Genomic DNA, 13944 nt, shown 5'->3' on the forward strand with positions numbered 1-13944 from the left:
CAGTTTTGAGTGTGAAGTTGGTCCGATCAGCCGTTCTGCAGAACCAACAGGGGGCATGATTACATGTAAAGTTAATGCAAAGACGTGACTGATGCGAATTACGTGACGTGAATGACACAATACAATTGGCATGAAACTGAAACGTATATCATAGTACATTTTTTACATTTTTAAAATAAGTTGTCCCTTTCTTTCTTAGAAGAAAGGGCCACCACAGAAAGAGCATATTCGTGCACACAGTCCCTCAGACATAGGCCTACACACACGCACACGCACATGCACACATACTAGCACTCACACAATGTCATTCATATTCCTGTGTACATGTGATTCAAAAAGGCCAGTAGGAAGCCATGTTATTATTGTTGAATAATTTATACAAAGACAAAGAATGTTCCCTTAACCTGCAGTAGTTTTTCAGTATCCCTATCCCTGCAGGGCTTTTTGTGTGCTGGTATTTGTAGAAATGTGGAATTGGGGAAAAATAAAGCCTGTTTTAGCCAGAGATTTCTGTGTAAAAAATTTAGAAGGCGCAACCAGGCAAACCTGTTAGTAAGTAAGAAGTACATTAGGGCAATTTTATGACCCCTCGTGTCTCGGTTCAGCCTCGTAGCAGTGACTGAGTGCAAATGTAATTCACCCTGGATAGGAATTGGAGGCTAATGAATATTACAGCATGTTGCTCTCGGATTCTAATGTGGTCTTTATCCGTCATCGGCTTGGGGATGGGAGGGTGACTGATTCAAGATTCAGTGCCATTGATAGAGTCCAAAAGGCAGGGAGCCAAGGTGGCAGTTTTTTTTTTCTCCCTCTCTCTCTCTCTAGTGAACATCTGTGTTTTATTTGTAGCCCCATACAGACCAAGACGCTCCTCTCCTCTCATTCTAATTGGAGCTGTAGCCTCTCAGTCCTCCTGTGGCAGCTCTGGTTCCCAGAGCGTAGACCTGAGCTTCCCAGCCTCGCGTACAGCCTCCGCCACCCAGACTGCCAGGCTCGCTGAGAGAGAGCGAGAGAGGGGAAGAGAGAGCAAGAATTAGAGAGAGAGAGAGAGAGAGAGAGAGAGAGAGATGGGGGGGGGGGGGGGGTGCAGTGGGGGGAGGAGTCTGGAGCAACCTCCTCTTCCCCTGCCTCTCTGTTGGCTGTGTGAATGGTAGAGCAAACGAGAGAGAGAGAGAGCGTGCGGGCGCAGGAGGGGGCGTGTGGAGACACTGAATCTCTGAGATTGAGAATGGAAGGGCAGTGAGAGAGCGTGCAGAGCTGCAGAGACGGAGTGAGCCTGTGGATGCTCACAGCTGACAGCGACAACACAGAGTCCATACGAGCTCACCTCAGCGAGACGGCGCGCGGGAGGCACTGCTGCTCATCAACGGAAAACTCTAAAGAGTCACAGTCCAAGAAGAGAGCAGGTGACTGAGAGGTGACTGAGAGAAAGAGAGAGAAGAGAAGAAGAAGAAGAAGAGAAGGAGGAGGAGAAGAGGCATAAGAGGACAGAAGAAGAAGAAGAGAAACAAACACAACCAACCCCCTTTCAGTAAAAAAAAAGGACACTACTGTGGGACTCCAGCATCGGTCCCTAACTGCACAGAAGCGCACTGTCTCGTCCTGTTTAGTGCGCCTCTGCCTGCGTGTGCGCCTGCCAACTTCGATTTCACACTTGCCCCACAGTTCTTCCAATTTGTCTTGCCCTCTCCGCTCCCCAGTCATGATCCCTTGGGTCCTTCTGCTCCTGTTGTGGTTCTCCGGACGCGGTAAGTTATCTATATCGATGCCCTGATGTGTGCTTCTCATTGCTAAGTGATGTTTGTGTGCCAGTGGCAAACGTGCCTCTGCATTTGTCTCTCGCTGTGAGACATCCAAGCTCGCCCTGTGTCGTCTGTGTCTCTCTTTTTTTTCTTTCTTATTGCTTTGCTCCTCTGTGCAATGTTAAGTCTAAGGCATCATCAGGCATGAATGAAGGAGAGTAATTAGATCGGGTCTGTGCGGTGGTCCTGGGGGCTGCTGAGCTGTCAATGGCAGGGCACCGGCACTTTTCTGATTCAGTAGTTCATCACGGCTTTTATACGCCATGTCAGGCTAGTTAAATACCTCCCATTCAGCCTGGACACACACACACACACACACACACACACACACACACACACACACACACATACATACTCACACTCACACTCTCTCCCTCTCTGAAAGGCGTCTTACTCCACAGTCCAAGTTACATTGTTTCGAAACTGTGAGAATGCCCTTTCAATTAATTCAGCGGAACCACAGGAAAAGGGGGGCTGGTCAAAGGGGGAGAAAAGGGGGTGCAGTATTGGGGAGTGCTTTAAAAACACAGACACCCCCCGAAAGAGCACCGTGATTTCATTCGTCGGCATGTGTTGTTATTTTTATTCCTAAGCCGTCGTGTGTTTGTGGACAGAATGAGGACGGGCGGGTTGTTTCCCCAGCTTGCCACCAGGTGGTTGTCTTTGGAAGACAATTGAAGTGGGTGAAAGTGTAAACAGCGGCATAAGCAACGATGAGTAGAGTAACGGGGTGCTCTCCACGGGGGGCTGTCTGATACGGACGGACCTGCGGAGTGAGCCAGACAGTGGACGGATGGTTCTGTCTGTCTGCCTGCCACCCCCCCACACCCACCCCCACACCCACCCCCACACTGCCCCCACACTGCCCCCAACCCACCCCAACCACTCCCCCCTCAACCCCCAGCGTATCCCATGGAAGGTCAGGGTCACCGGCTCTGCCACACTGCCTCTTTTCAAAGTTTGACCCCATCACGCCCAGTCGGGCGTGATGCTAAAGCAAGGCTGTGAAAGAATGCTCTGTGTGTTGTGTGAGTTTGTGCGTGCGCGCGTGCGTGCGTGTGCATGTGTGTGAGTGTTTTTTTTTTCGTGCTCATCTCCCCAGAGGGTGTTGTAACCTTTTGTTCTGACGTAGAAGGAAAAAGGACGAAACGAATCCATTCCAATCTGAGTCCCATCAGTGATGAAATTGATAGCTGTGCGGTTGCAACACATCCTCCATAACAAAACAGAAGCCGGTAAACAACGTTGTTTTCTCGCGCAATATTCTGCTTGTGCGTACCACATGTTGATCTTGTGTCAACAGCCAGGAGGAGAGATGGTTAGAAATGCATCCATTATATACATCATCAACGAGCTCCTTTAATGTGTTTCCCACATTCCTTTTCTTTTTTTCCCTGTGTGCATGTGTTTAAACCGTATATTACGGGTATTTTTTAATACAGCACTGAACATACAATGATATCTGGACACACATGGTCACAAGCACTAATTTGAATGTGTCCGGGGTGATGAAGCTTCTAATATCGCTCTCAGCGGCGGCCATGCTTTAGGGGCACATAGATCACATCGAGAGAGGCTGTCAGTTTTAGTATCTGCAGGATTCTTTTTTATGACTGTAGAAGTGGGTGTCCTGGGATGTTGACACAAACAGTTCCATCCCATTCTGTAAGTGGACCTTGTGAGTGGATGGCAGCTAGGGGAGTGGTAGACTATTCCACTACTGGCTGTGATCGTCGTTAAGGGGGCAATTTTTACAGACACGGGCAAAATAGGACATGGCGTCTCGCTGCCTTGGTGTTTACCTCCATGTTTAGTTTTTCCTTTTTTTTGGTGTGATATCTCTGCTCACAAGTGTACCGGCAATCACAATCCTCTAGCTACATCCACACTATCTTAAAGCATCTATAAAGTTCATGGCATCTGCATTCCGAGTCACACTGTACTGTATGTTATTTATCTCACTGGACTGTGAAAGATGTCATTCGATTTCTCGAGGGTGTCTGGAGATTGGTATCCGCCTCGCCGTAAAAAATAAATAAAAATAAAATAAATTCAAAGATTACACTTTAACATTGTAGGTGGTTGTATCCAATATTCATGCACATGCAGTATGCACATCACATTTTCCACTTCCAGTCACGGTCTGTGTTCTGTGTAGGGGGAAAAAAAACACAAAAACAACTAACACCAAATCTCAGATAGTACCAATGGGTGAGAGGAGATTGCTGCGCATTTCTGCAAGAGTTGGTTATTACCATAATATAAAATAATGCAATCCTCCTTCAGGTAAACAGGAGATAACAGCCTGCCTTCGCTTTTTGCCTGCCTCTGGGGGGGAAAAGTGGTCCCCTGTAGCTAAGTCTTGTTGTACAAATTACGGCTCTGTTTATAGGGTCGGCCCGGTGTCAGCAGAAAGCCGTGCAGAAAAAAACAATCTTGTTTTTATGAACCGCAGGGATGGCTACGGCCACGTATAGCTATCCTGTGTTGAGACAAAGACACCAAGGAATGGATGGAAGAGAGAGAGAGAGGGGGGAGAGGGGGTAGTGGCACTGTATCTGGCACTGTGCTGTATGCCCTTTTCTTCTCCAGCAGTTGAGAAAGAAATGAAAGAGTCTGCCAGCAAACAGGGCCACTGTGCAATTCTTCTCTTAAATTTGAGAGAGAGAAAGAGAGAGTAAAGAAACATGAGGGGAGAAGGAGAGCAAATGGCTCTCCATCCTGGTTGCACTGTTGCCTGTATCTAGGGCACCTTTTCTCTCCCAGTCACCTGTTTCTGCTGGTGACAGATGACATGGCTCCAGTTCGCCAGGAATCTCAGTTGAAAGTCCCCGCGAAACAACAGAGTCACCTCAGGCCAAAGCAGTCCACGACCTCGTCCTGTCTCCCTGGCACCTCCTGCTCTCTTTCTCTCTCTCTCTAGCCCCATTCACTATCTTACTATCGTTCTTTCGGCCGCTTCTATCTCTTTTTCCCACTCTCCTATACTGCACACTCTGTGCCACTCGCCATCTACACAGCAAAAATCCTGAGTGCTCGTTTAACTCTGCGAGTGCAAAAGAAAATGGACCATCCCAGGTTTTTGCACTCGCAGATTGTGCTGTGTACTCTGTCTGCCTCCCTCTCTCTCTCTCTCTCTCTCTGTCTCGATCTCTCTCTCTCTGTCTGTCTGTCTGTCTGTCTATCTCTCTCTCTCTCCCTGTGTCACCTCTCTTTTTGTCTCTGCCCCCCCCCCCCCCCCCCCCTTTACAAGATGCTGCGTGATTGAGCACCCTAGCCACTGTCGGCGAAATGGTGTTGGAATATCTGAGAGCGTGCCGTCCCGGCGGAGATGGGGGGCAGTTTAAGAATAGAGTCTTGTACTGGATGTGCCGGGGCTCCGTGGCTGAGTGTTGGAGGAAAAGAAAAAAAGAAAAGAAATCCACACATCGCCGCTGTGCAGCCCCATGGACTGACTTTGTCTCTCTCTCATTCTCTCTCTCCATCCCCTTTCTCTTTCTCCGTTTCCCTCTTTCTTGCGTGCTCTCACTGTGTCACCCCAATCCCTTGACACCTTGTAATAATTGAAATGCAAACTGTCCAGCAGGGTATTTTTGCTCATATTCACAGTAGAAGGGGAGAAAAAGGAAAGAAAATGTTATCATGTGTTCTGTTTGACTGGGCTTGTTCACTAGGGGCAGTGCTGCACAGGAATGAATCTCAATCTCAACCTTCTTAAATCAGTGGTTCTCAAACTGTTGAAGAAAATATTTCTCTTTCTCGATGTTAATTTAACTCGGAGAGTGTACGGAACCAAATGGACCCGTAAGTGCCCCACCCCTCTCTCTCATCCGTCTTTCTGTCTTACTTAAGTCTTACTTAAGAGTTACAACCGTACTTGGAACGCTTTTTCCCTGTCTGCATCAACATCTCTGTACCAAAAATAGACAATTTTCAAGCTCACAGCCTCTCACAACATGACGTGTTGTGAGCTTTTAGATCTGCTGTTTTTGGTGAATGTTCCCCCCCTGTATGGACATGCTGGGGTACAAGTGGTTAGGCTTTCCAATCCATTTTATATACCACAGTCTGTTACAGCCTGACAACTCCAAATCCACTTTTTAATGGAATGGGCATGTTTTGTTATATAATTCATACAAAAAAAGAAAGAATAAGGCAACATAATTAAATGTCATGTTTAGATGTGTTGATAAATTACTCCCGTTCGTAAAAAGGAAATAAATTATGTTTTTTTTAAACACTATTTAAATTCCAACAACACTAATCATCCGCAAATGAAATGACATTGGGCAATTTTCAATCTCATTATTGCAAATAGTTATTTGTAAGCAACACATTATACTGCTGTCTAACATATGGATTATTAACCATATTACGTCGATTGATTCTGTCCCCCCCCCCCCTCCCACACACACACACACACACACACACACACACACACACTGAAACTGAAAGCTAAAACCAATAGTTACCCCTTTTATGGTTACATAAGCTCCATTTCACTCACAAATTGTGCCCAATTACTTACCTGATCTAATGAACAGCAGCTGCTATACAGTGGGTTAAAAGGGTTTTCAGATCCAACTACAAGCAGCTGCAGTAGCCTACACAGTGGTTCTAAAACTGTCAAGGAAATACATTTTGTGCAAGGATCCCAATAGAAGATTTTTGGTGCTAAATTGTTAAAAAAAAAAAAAAAAAAAAGGAGCCAATTTACAAGCTTTGTAGTTTGTGGGTTTCGTGTTTGTGCACCTGCAAAGGTCTTCATAATTGGCCAGGTACCATTGACCCCTGTACGGTTGCACCAAAGATGCTTTAAGGAGTAGTTCACGCCCAAAATGACTTTTTTCTATTGATTACTCACGCCATGGAGACTTGAGTTCAATAATATTTGTTTGTATTTGTATTTGTATTCCTAAGACAAAAAAATAATTTACCCCCATTGATTCCGGATGGAGACCCAAATGGGGTAAAGTTATTATAATACATTTTTTGTCTTAGGAATGTGACAAAAACCAAAAAATAATATGAACTCAAGTCTCCATGGCGTGAGTAATCAATAGAAAAAAGTGATTTTGGGGTTGAACTACTCCTTTAACTTAGGAAGATTGTCCAACTTGCAAACCCACAATTTACCACTAGGGGCAAAATGGTACACAAGATGGGTGCTGTCTGATTACGATCTCCTAAATATGGGAAGTAAAAGCCAGTTGGACGGTCTTTCTTTTTCCCTTTTGTCTTTGTCTCTTGGGGTGCTGTCTCTTGGGTTGCTGTCTCTTGGGGTGCTGTCTCTTGGGTTGCGCCAGCAACGGATGGTCAGGGGATGATTATGTCACTCAACAAGCACATTGATGGTCAGTGGATAATGATGATGTCACTCAGCTGTGCCATATGGTTTGTTTCCCCGCTGTTGTTTGTTTGTGTTGCACTGTCCCATCATCCCTGCAGCTTAAGTCACCTCCGATGCTTTGACCCCTGCTCATTTCTGTGCCATGCTAGATGAAACCCTACTGCTAATCTCTTCCAAGCCCAGGTCCCCTGTTGGATATTTATGGTAATAAGTCAACACATGAATAAATAATATGAGATACTGGGTTCCGTTGACGGCTGGATGGGGTCCAAACCTTTGGTCCTGAAGGATGGATGTTTCATTTATTTATTTATATACCTGCATATTTATTCCACAGCAACGTTATTTCTTATTAAAATAAAACATTGCTGGAAGTGACATGATGTTTGTATTTGTTAAGATATGTTTTGGGGCTTTTATGCCTTTATTTATAGGACAGTAGACTGACAGGAAACAGGGAGAGACATGCAGCAAAGGTAGTCGGGATCAGGAATCGAACCAGGGACACGCTGTCAGGCTACACTGAGACTATGTGGCATGCGCCTGGACCGGTAGGCCAGGGGGCGCAGACATGATGTTTTATGATCCCATGTCAAATTCAGTGAATACATCATGGATGGAAATTCAAATAAAAATGATATTTAGGATGTTTTGTTAGATAACAAATTGTGAGAGAGAGGGAGAGAGACAGAGATTAAAATGAAGTTTAAACTTGTATTATTATTATTCATAATCATGTCAAATCATTCCGTGTGTTTGGTCCACTTTAGTCTGAATTGTCTCCCACTTTCTGTTTCTTTCACCAAATATTGTCTCGTTCTTATCTCAGTATTGCAGTTGCATCTCAGCTGTTTTTCTAAACAGTTTTCCTTCCATCGGTCGTCCCCATCATCACTTCAGGCAGTCAGTCAGTCATGTCCAGATCCCAGTCTACCCAGAAAAAATGATCAGCGTGGTTACTTCTCAGATGACCAACGATCCTGCTTCCAATTATGTCAGTCAGTTGACAAAAACAAACCCTGTTTACTATGGGCTCCGTTAAAGCGTTCAACCCCAGCCCGGCTCCATTTACAATAACGCCCACTGATAAACCCATCCCTCCCTCTCTCTCTCTCTCCCCTAGACATTGCTGTTGAATCTCATTCCTAGGGGATAAATTCATCCAGATTGGAGCACTCTCTGCAAAAAGGCATTATCCCAGATTACATGTCTGCTGGGGCGGCAAAGTTAAGTAATTCAACCAGATGCTGTTGTGATCACTGGGTCACCTGAGGAGGAAAGCCCCTCCTCATGCCCCCCCCCCCCCCCATCCCCCTCTCTGTTTATCAGTCCACCATCTCCATCTCTTTGACACAACACCCTTGGGAGAAAGGGAGCGGAGACCGCTTAACATATAGGTTCTCAGGTTTTTTGGTGTCAAGGACGCCTAAATTGATACGCATTTGGCCGCGGACCCCCATCTGAAAATGTTTTGTGGCATGGAACCCCCCCCCCCCCCCCAAGAAGAGATGATTTGTGTAAAAAGAAGGTTAAAAATGTGAAGATAAGCTTGTAGATCTTCCATTTTTGAATAGCCAAATTATAAATGGATAAAGTGGTTAAAATAATTGTGATGCAACATAAAGAAATAGAATAGCCGATGTGGGTGGGGGGGAGGGGGGTTGGATTGGACAGATTATGAGAGGGATTAATACATAATAAATGGCATTTAAATTGCTGCTGAATGAAGAGGAAACAACAGCCTTGTCTTTAGCGCCCTCACAGCAGCAGCTGAGACATGGGAGGGGGATGGCGAGCTTGTGTTTTGTTGTGGGGGTGTTTTAAATGCAGTAGTGTTGAGATGCGTCATGCAGTTTGTCCTCAGAGACGTGGTGGCACAGCTGGGCTTCGGGGAAAATACCAATATTTAAAGTAAATACCAGTGTGGTTGTGTTTCTCTCCATCTTCGCTGTTGTCTCTGCTGCTTCAGGAGGTGGGTGGGGGGGTGTTCTTTTTTTGTATATAGAAAAGTTGGGAAACTCTGCTTGGATCTGTATTGTAGGCTACTTGTTCGGAAACAGAAATACTGTAGGTACTGGGGCATTCACGAATAATGATTTTTAGTATTCAAATTATTCGACTTCAAAGTATTCGAATAGTCGAATATTCGACAGGACTGGCCAAACTGTCAAATATTAAGTAAGCAAGAGGCAAACATTGTGAAAATAGCTGATCTACATGGAGGCGTTGTGAGCATGTAGATCTGCTATTTTCACAATAGTTATCTGTGGAACCGAGTCAAATTAAATGTAATACCTACAATTCCAAGTGCTTGTCAGGGTGGGGGTCCCCAGTTCAAATATGTTTATTTTGGGGGTCACGGCCTAAAAAGGTTTGAGAAGCACTGATATAGAGCATTAAAAAATTCATCCACCAGGGGCATTGACAACTCATTCTTATGACTCCCTATCCAAGCTTTATAAACTACATATTTTTTAAAGAGAAAACAATAACAAAATAAAAATAAGCGAATATTCGACTTCGGTGAACAAGGTCGAATAGTGACTCTGATATTCGAATATTCGAATATTTGAATATTTGGTGAATGCCCTAGTAGGTACTTCAGGGCAGGTTAAGACATTGAACCACTGTAGAGGATGTTCATTTGTATTGCCAAAACGTTGCGAAAGTTCCCGGCACATCACTATAGCAAGATTACTACTGTCCATCAGGACCTTCGTTCAGAGCCAACACTGTTCTTTGAGGTATATTCAGTTAGCAATATTGTATCATCAGATTCCCATTTCATAGGAACGGCTGTCAAATATCCTGCTTGTGGACATTCTTATCTTTCCCAAGCAGCAATCCATCACTGTGAACCTACTAAGAGTCCACTTTCTGCAGGGGGGGATGGATGACATCCCTCTTCTTTCCATGTGTGATAACTTTGACAGCAGAAGTTGCTGGACAAGGAGTGTTTGAATTATTGCGTATAGAACAGTCTATAGAGCAAGAGAGCGTTTGTGCGGTTGACAGACTCCTGTTTACATTACAGATTATACCTCGGAGCACATCTCAACATACTGGCCCCATTGATTATACACCTGACATTTATGTCCCATCCAAATGGTGTCCAGACGCTGTTTAGCTGGCATTAAATCCATTAAGACCTATGAGGCCGATACTACAAATGCCTTCTAATTCAGTGGTTCTCAAGCGTTTTCGTGCCAAGGATCCCCAAATTAATATGTATTTGGACGCAGACCCCTCCCCCACCTGAAAGGGGTTTTGTGCCAGGGACCCCCAGAAGAGAAGATTTAATTCAACATTCTTCAAAACACTTATAGCACTAACATAGCTGGGGTCTGCAACCTTGTTGACATGAAGTGCCATGTTTTCATTTTCTTGATAGTCAGTGTGTCATATCAACATTAAGTTTAATAATTATGACACCACATGAGAATGTAATATTTCCAACTGATTTTGATTGATACACACATACATACATACATACATACATACATATATACATACATACATACATACATACATACATACATACATACATACATACACAACAACCTTTTTTTCTTCTTTAGAAATGTTTTCTTTCACATCTATCTCTTATATCCCATACTCCCTCCCTCCCTCCCTACCTACCTACCTACCTTTCCTAACTCTGAGTTAGGAGTTTGAATAGATGTAGAATTATGTCTAGGATGTGAGGGGACATCACAACCTATCACACTTATGGCAGTGTGCCAGTCATCACCCTCCCCTGTGCCAAAGTTGGCACCCGTGCCCAAGGTTGCCTAACCCTGCAATATAGTATATATATTAAAGACCTACCACTGCTTCTCTCAGAAAGGGAACACACACTCCAATGACAATGGACAGGACTTAAAGCTTAAAATATGGCTTAAAGACACTGAGATACAGAATACATGAATATGAATCGGTGCTATTTTCTTCTGTCTGGGACTGAAACTTTCCAACTTCTCAGCTCATTTGTCTCCGGCGGTAGCAGTTATCTCTTCAGATCTGCAGTTTTAACCTTGGGTAAATCACATGCCAGCCTTGTCACAGCCAAGTGCTGCTGATAGAATGCTGTGTATCCTCTTGTGTGTCTTAACGGTTTGTCAGTAAACTATCGAGCCAACTGCACATGACATGACTGTAGAATGTCTGCATCGGGGATGGGACGATACACGATATTATCGTTTATCGTGATAAAAAACACTCACGATAATCGTATCGTGAGGATTTAATTTATTGTGATATCGTCCTCCGTCATGCACTGGGATCAATACACCTTTTATTTGCCGAGCTGCATATCTGGTACCACTTAAACCCTCTATAATTGGTAAAAGGTACTCATAATATACTGTACGTCTTTTTTTCACTCTCTATCAAATGTCTTTGCCAAAAAATAGCCGCTCTACAAGCTCACAACGCGTCACGTTGTGACGCGTTGTGACGCGTTGTGACGCGTTGTGAGCTTGTAGATCTGCTATTTTTTGGCAAACGTTCCGCCCCAGGATAATGGATTTTGATTATCGTGATAATATCGTAAATCACGTTTTTTTTTTTTTTTTTTTTTTCTCACAATAATCGCGATATGACATTTTCATATTGTCCCATCCCTAGCTGGAACGTGTTTCCAAAACACTGGGTGGGACTCGGGACTCAATTATGGGTTGCCACTCGCCAGTAAATATCCCTTCTTTTTTTCCTCATTTTCTTTTTAAATTGTAATGTTTCAAAGGATTTTCAAATATGCTCCCCAAATTGCCCCTGCCCCCTGATATGTGCATGCACCTCTCTGTAACTGTCTTGATTGTGTGAAATGTTGAGCATTGTCGAAAGTGTGTGTGTGTTGGGGGGGGGGGGGGGGGGGGGGGGGGCGAGGTAATTGGTGCTTGGGGTGTGCCACGCCAATTACGGCTGCAAGCCTTGCGGCGGCAATATAAATGCAAATCAGCCTTTTAACTTGTGCAAGGGGTGAATCTGGTGAGAGAGATGCTTCTCACCTGTGGACAAACATGTACAGTACGTACGTGTGTCTGTGTCCCTGACATTACGACTACTGTGCAAGGGGTTTGTAAAACAACAGTGGCAAAGCTATATAGCGTGAATTTGAGGAACACCCCAGGGCGGCTGCATGTGTGTGTGTGTGTGTGTGCCCTCCCCTTACATTACGACTCAAGCTAAATGTATAGGGACAGCGAGGCATTCTAATCTGCCTTAATATGGGCACACGTGATGATGTGCCTCTGGCATGATGTGCCAGCTCAAGTGGTTCCGTTTGATGCAGTGGCTCGTAAAATGTTTGCTCAGCGATACAGAATGTGAGCGCACTGATGGCAGTGGCCTCTGTGTAAGGCACTGGTTCTCATTTCATTAATCAAATAACACAGACATTAAAATATTGACTAAAAGGTAACATTGTTTCCTTGAATCTTGATATTTTTTTTTTTTTTTTTTACTCAAATCTTTGCTTCTGGAGGTCTCTGGCAAAAAACAAAAGTTTGAGATGAGGGGTCCCCAACCAAATACATATCATTTTGGGGGTCCTTGACAGGAAAAAGTTTGAGAAGCAGTGGTGTAAAGCAGTGGTTCTCAACCTGTGGGTCGGGACCCCCAGGGGGGCCCCCAAATTATTTTGGGGGGTCCCCAGATGATTAACTTAATGGGCAACATTGTTTTCTCACTTAACAGTAAACAAACCAGCATAATGTTCAAGTGTATGGAGGGTATGTGTACATTTCTAAAGTGACAATTAAGGACTTTTTAATACCTCTAAAATGACAAATTAGTTATTGGCCAAATTGTCAAATATTAGAGGTAGAAATTGTGAAAATAGCTGATCTGCTATTTTCACAATAGAACCGTGTTGTACAACATAATGCCTCAACACTTGCTTGTCAGGGTAGGGGGGTCCACAGTTAAAATATGATTATTTTGGGGGTCACGGCTTGAAAAAGTTTGAGAAGCAGTGGTGTAAAGGGATGGATAGGGCAACCATTCCCTAGCTGTTTGTGAACCCAGACGGCGTTGCTGTAAGAGGCACGGCTTTCCTCTTGAAGGGCCATTTGATCTGGCTGATACAGAAACATGTTTTATTCAGCAAAGCGTATCAGACACAACAGCTATTGCAAACTTTCTTTTGATCTGAACTTCGATCTGCCAGGGCAGGGCGAGGCTTTGGAAATGAGAAAAAGAAAAGGGGCCACACTGACGTGCTTCCCACGGCCGGCCGCCCTTGTGTTGACGTTGACGACGCGCACAGTTTGTTTTTTAACACCAGTCGCCAAGTAGAGGCTTCCAGGCAGCCACCTGCTTGTCCCTGCTAAGACAATTAGGCATTTGAGAGAGGAGGAGGGGGGGAATAAAGCCCGATCAGTAGTCAGAATCACAATGTTAGCTCTGGATCCATTTCCCCTCCCCTCCCCAGCCCACACAAAACCCTCATTCTGCCTATGCTGACATTGGCACCGTGCCACCTTCTACCAATTCTAATTAGTGTGCGTTTGTTTCGGGAAACGCAGGAGCATTTGACACTGGGCCTGGGAAACCTGTCAGATGGAGAGCGTCAACAACACTTGGTCCCCAAACTAGTTTAGTGTTAGGGGGCTCTATGGCTCTGTGTCAGTATGGAGTTGTTTACCAAGCTCATTCTTTAGTCTTACACCCCTTTTCATGCATACACAGTTACGCAGGCGCACACAGACAGACTCCCGTGCCCTTCTGTCACCAATTTGCGATTCTGCAATTAAGCGGTGCCACCAAAACTGAGCATCTTACATATACAGT

The 13944-nt window shown here is 44.6% G+C and overlaps 1 protein-coding gene across 1 annotated transcript in view; it reads left to right on the forward strand.

Annotated features, from left to right (window-relative positions):
* Positions 1-1702: 1702 nt before the first annotated feature.
* Positions 1703-13944, forward strand: part of kirrel3b (kirre like nephrin family adhesion molecule 3b) — a gene marked incomplete at both ends in the record, with an annotated part of 254831 nt that continues 242589 nt past the window's right edge. The window contains one exon of the mRNA XM_080731474.1: positions 1703-1748. Coding sequence (XP_080587600.1) covers positions 1703-1748 — 46 coding nt within the window. The remainder of the gene's footprint in view (positions 1749-13944) is intronic.

This window comes from Nannobrachium achirus (genome assembly GCF_963921795.1).
Source record: "Nannobrachium achirus genome assembly, chromosome: 8".
NCBI classification, from domain to species: domain Eukaryota; kingdom Metazoa; phylum Chordata; class Actinopteri; order Myctophiformes; family Myctophidae; genus Nannobrachium; species Nannobrachium achirus.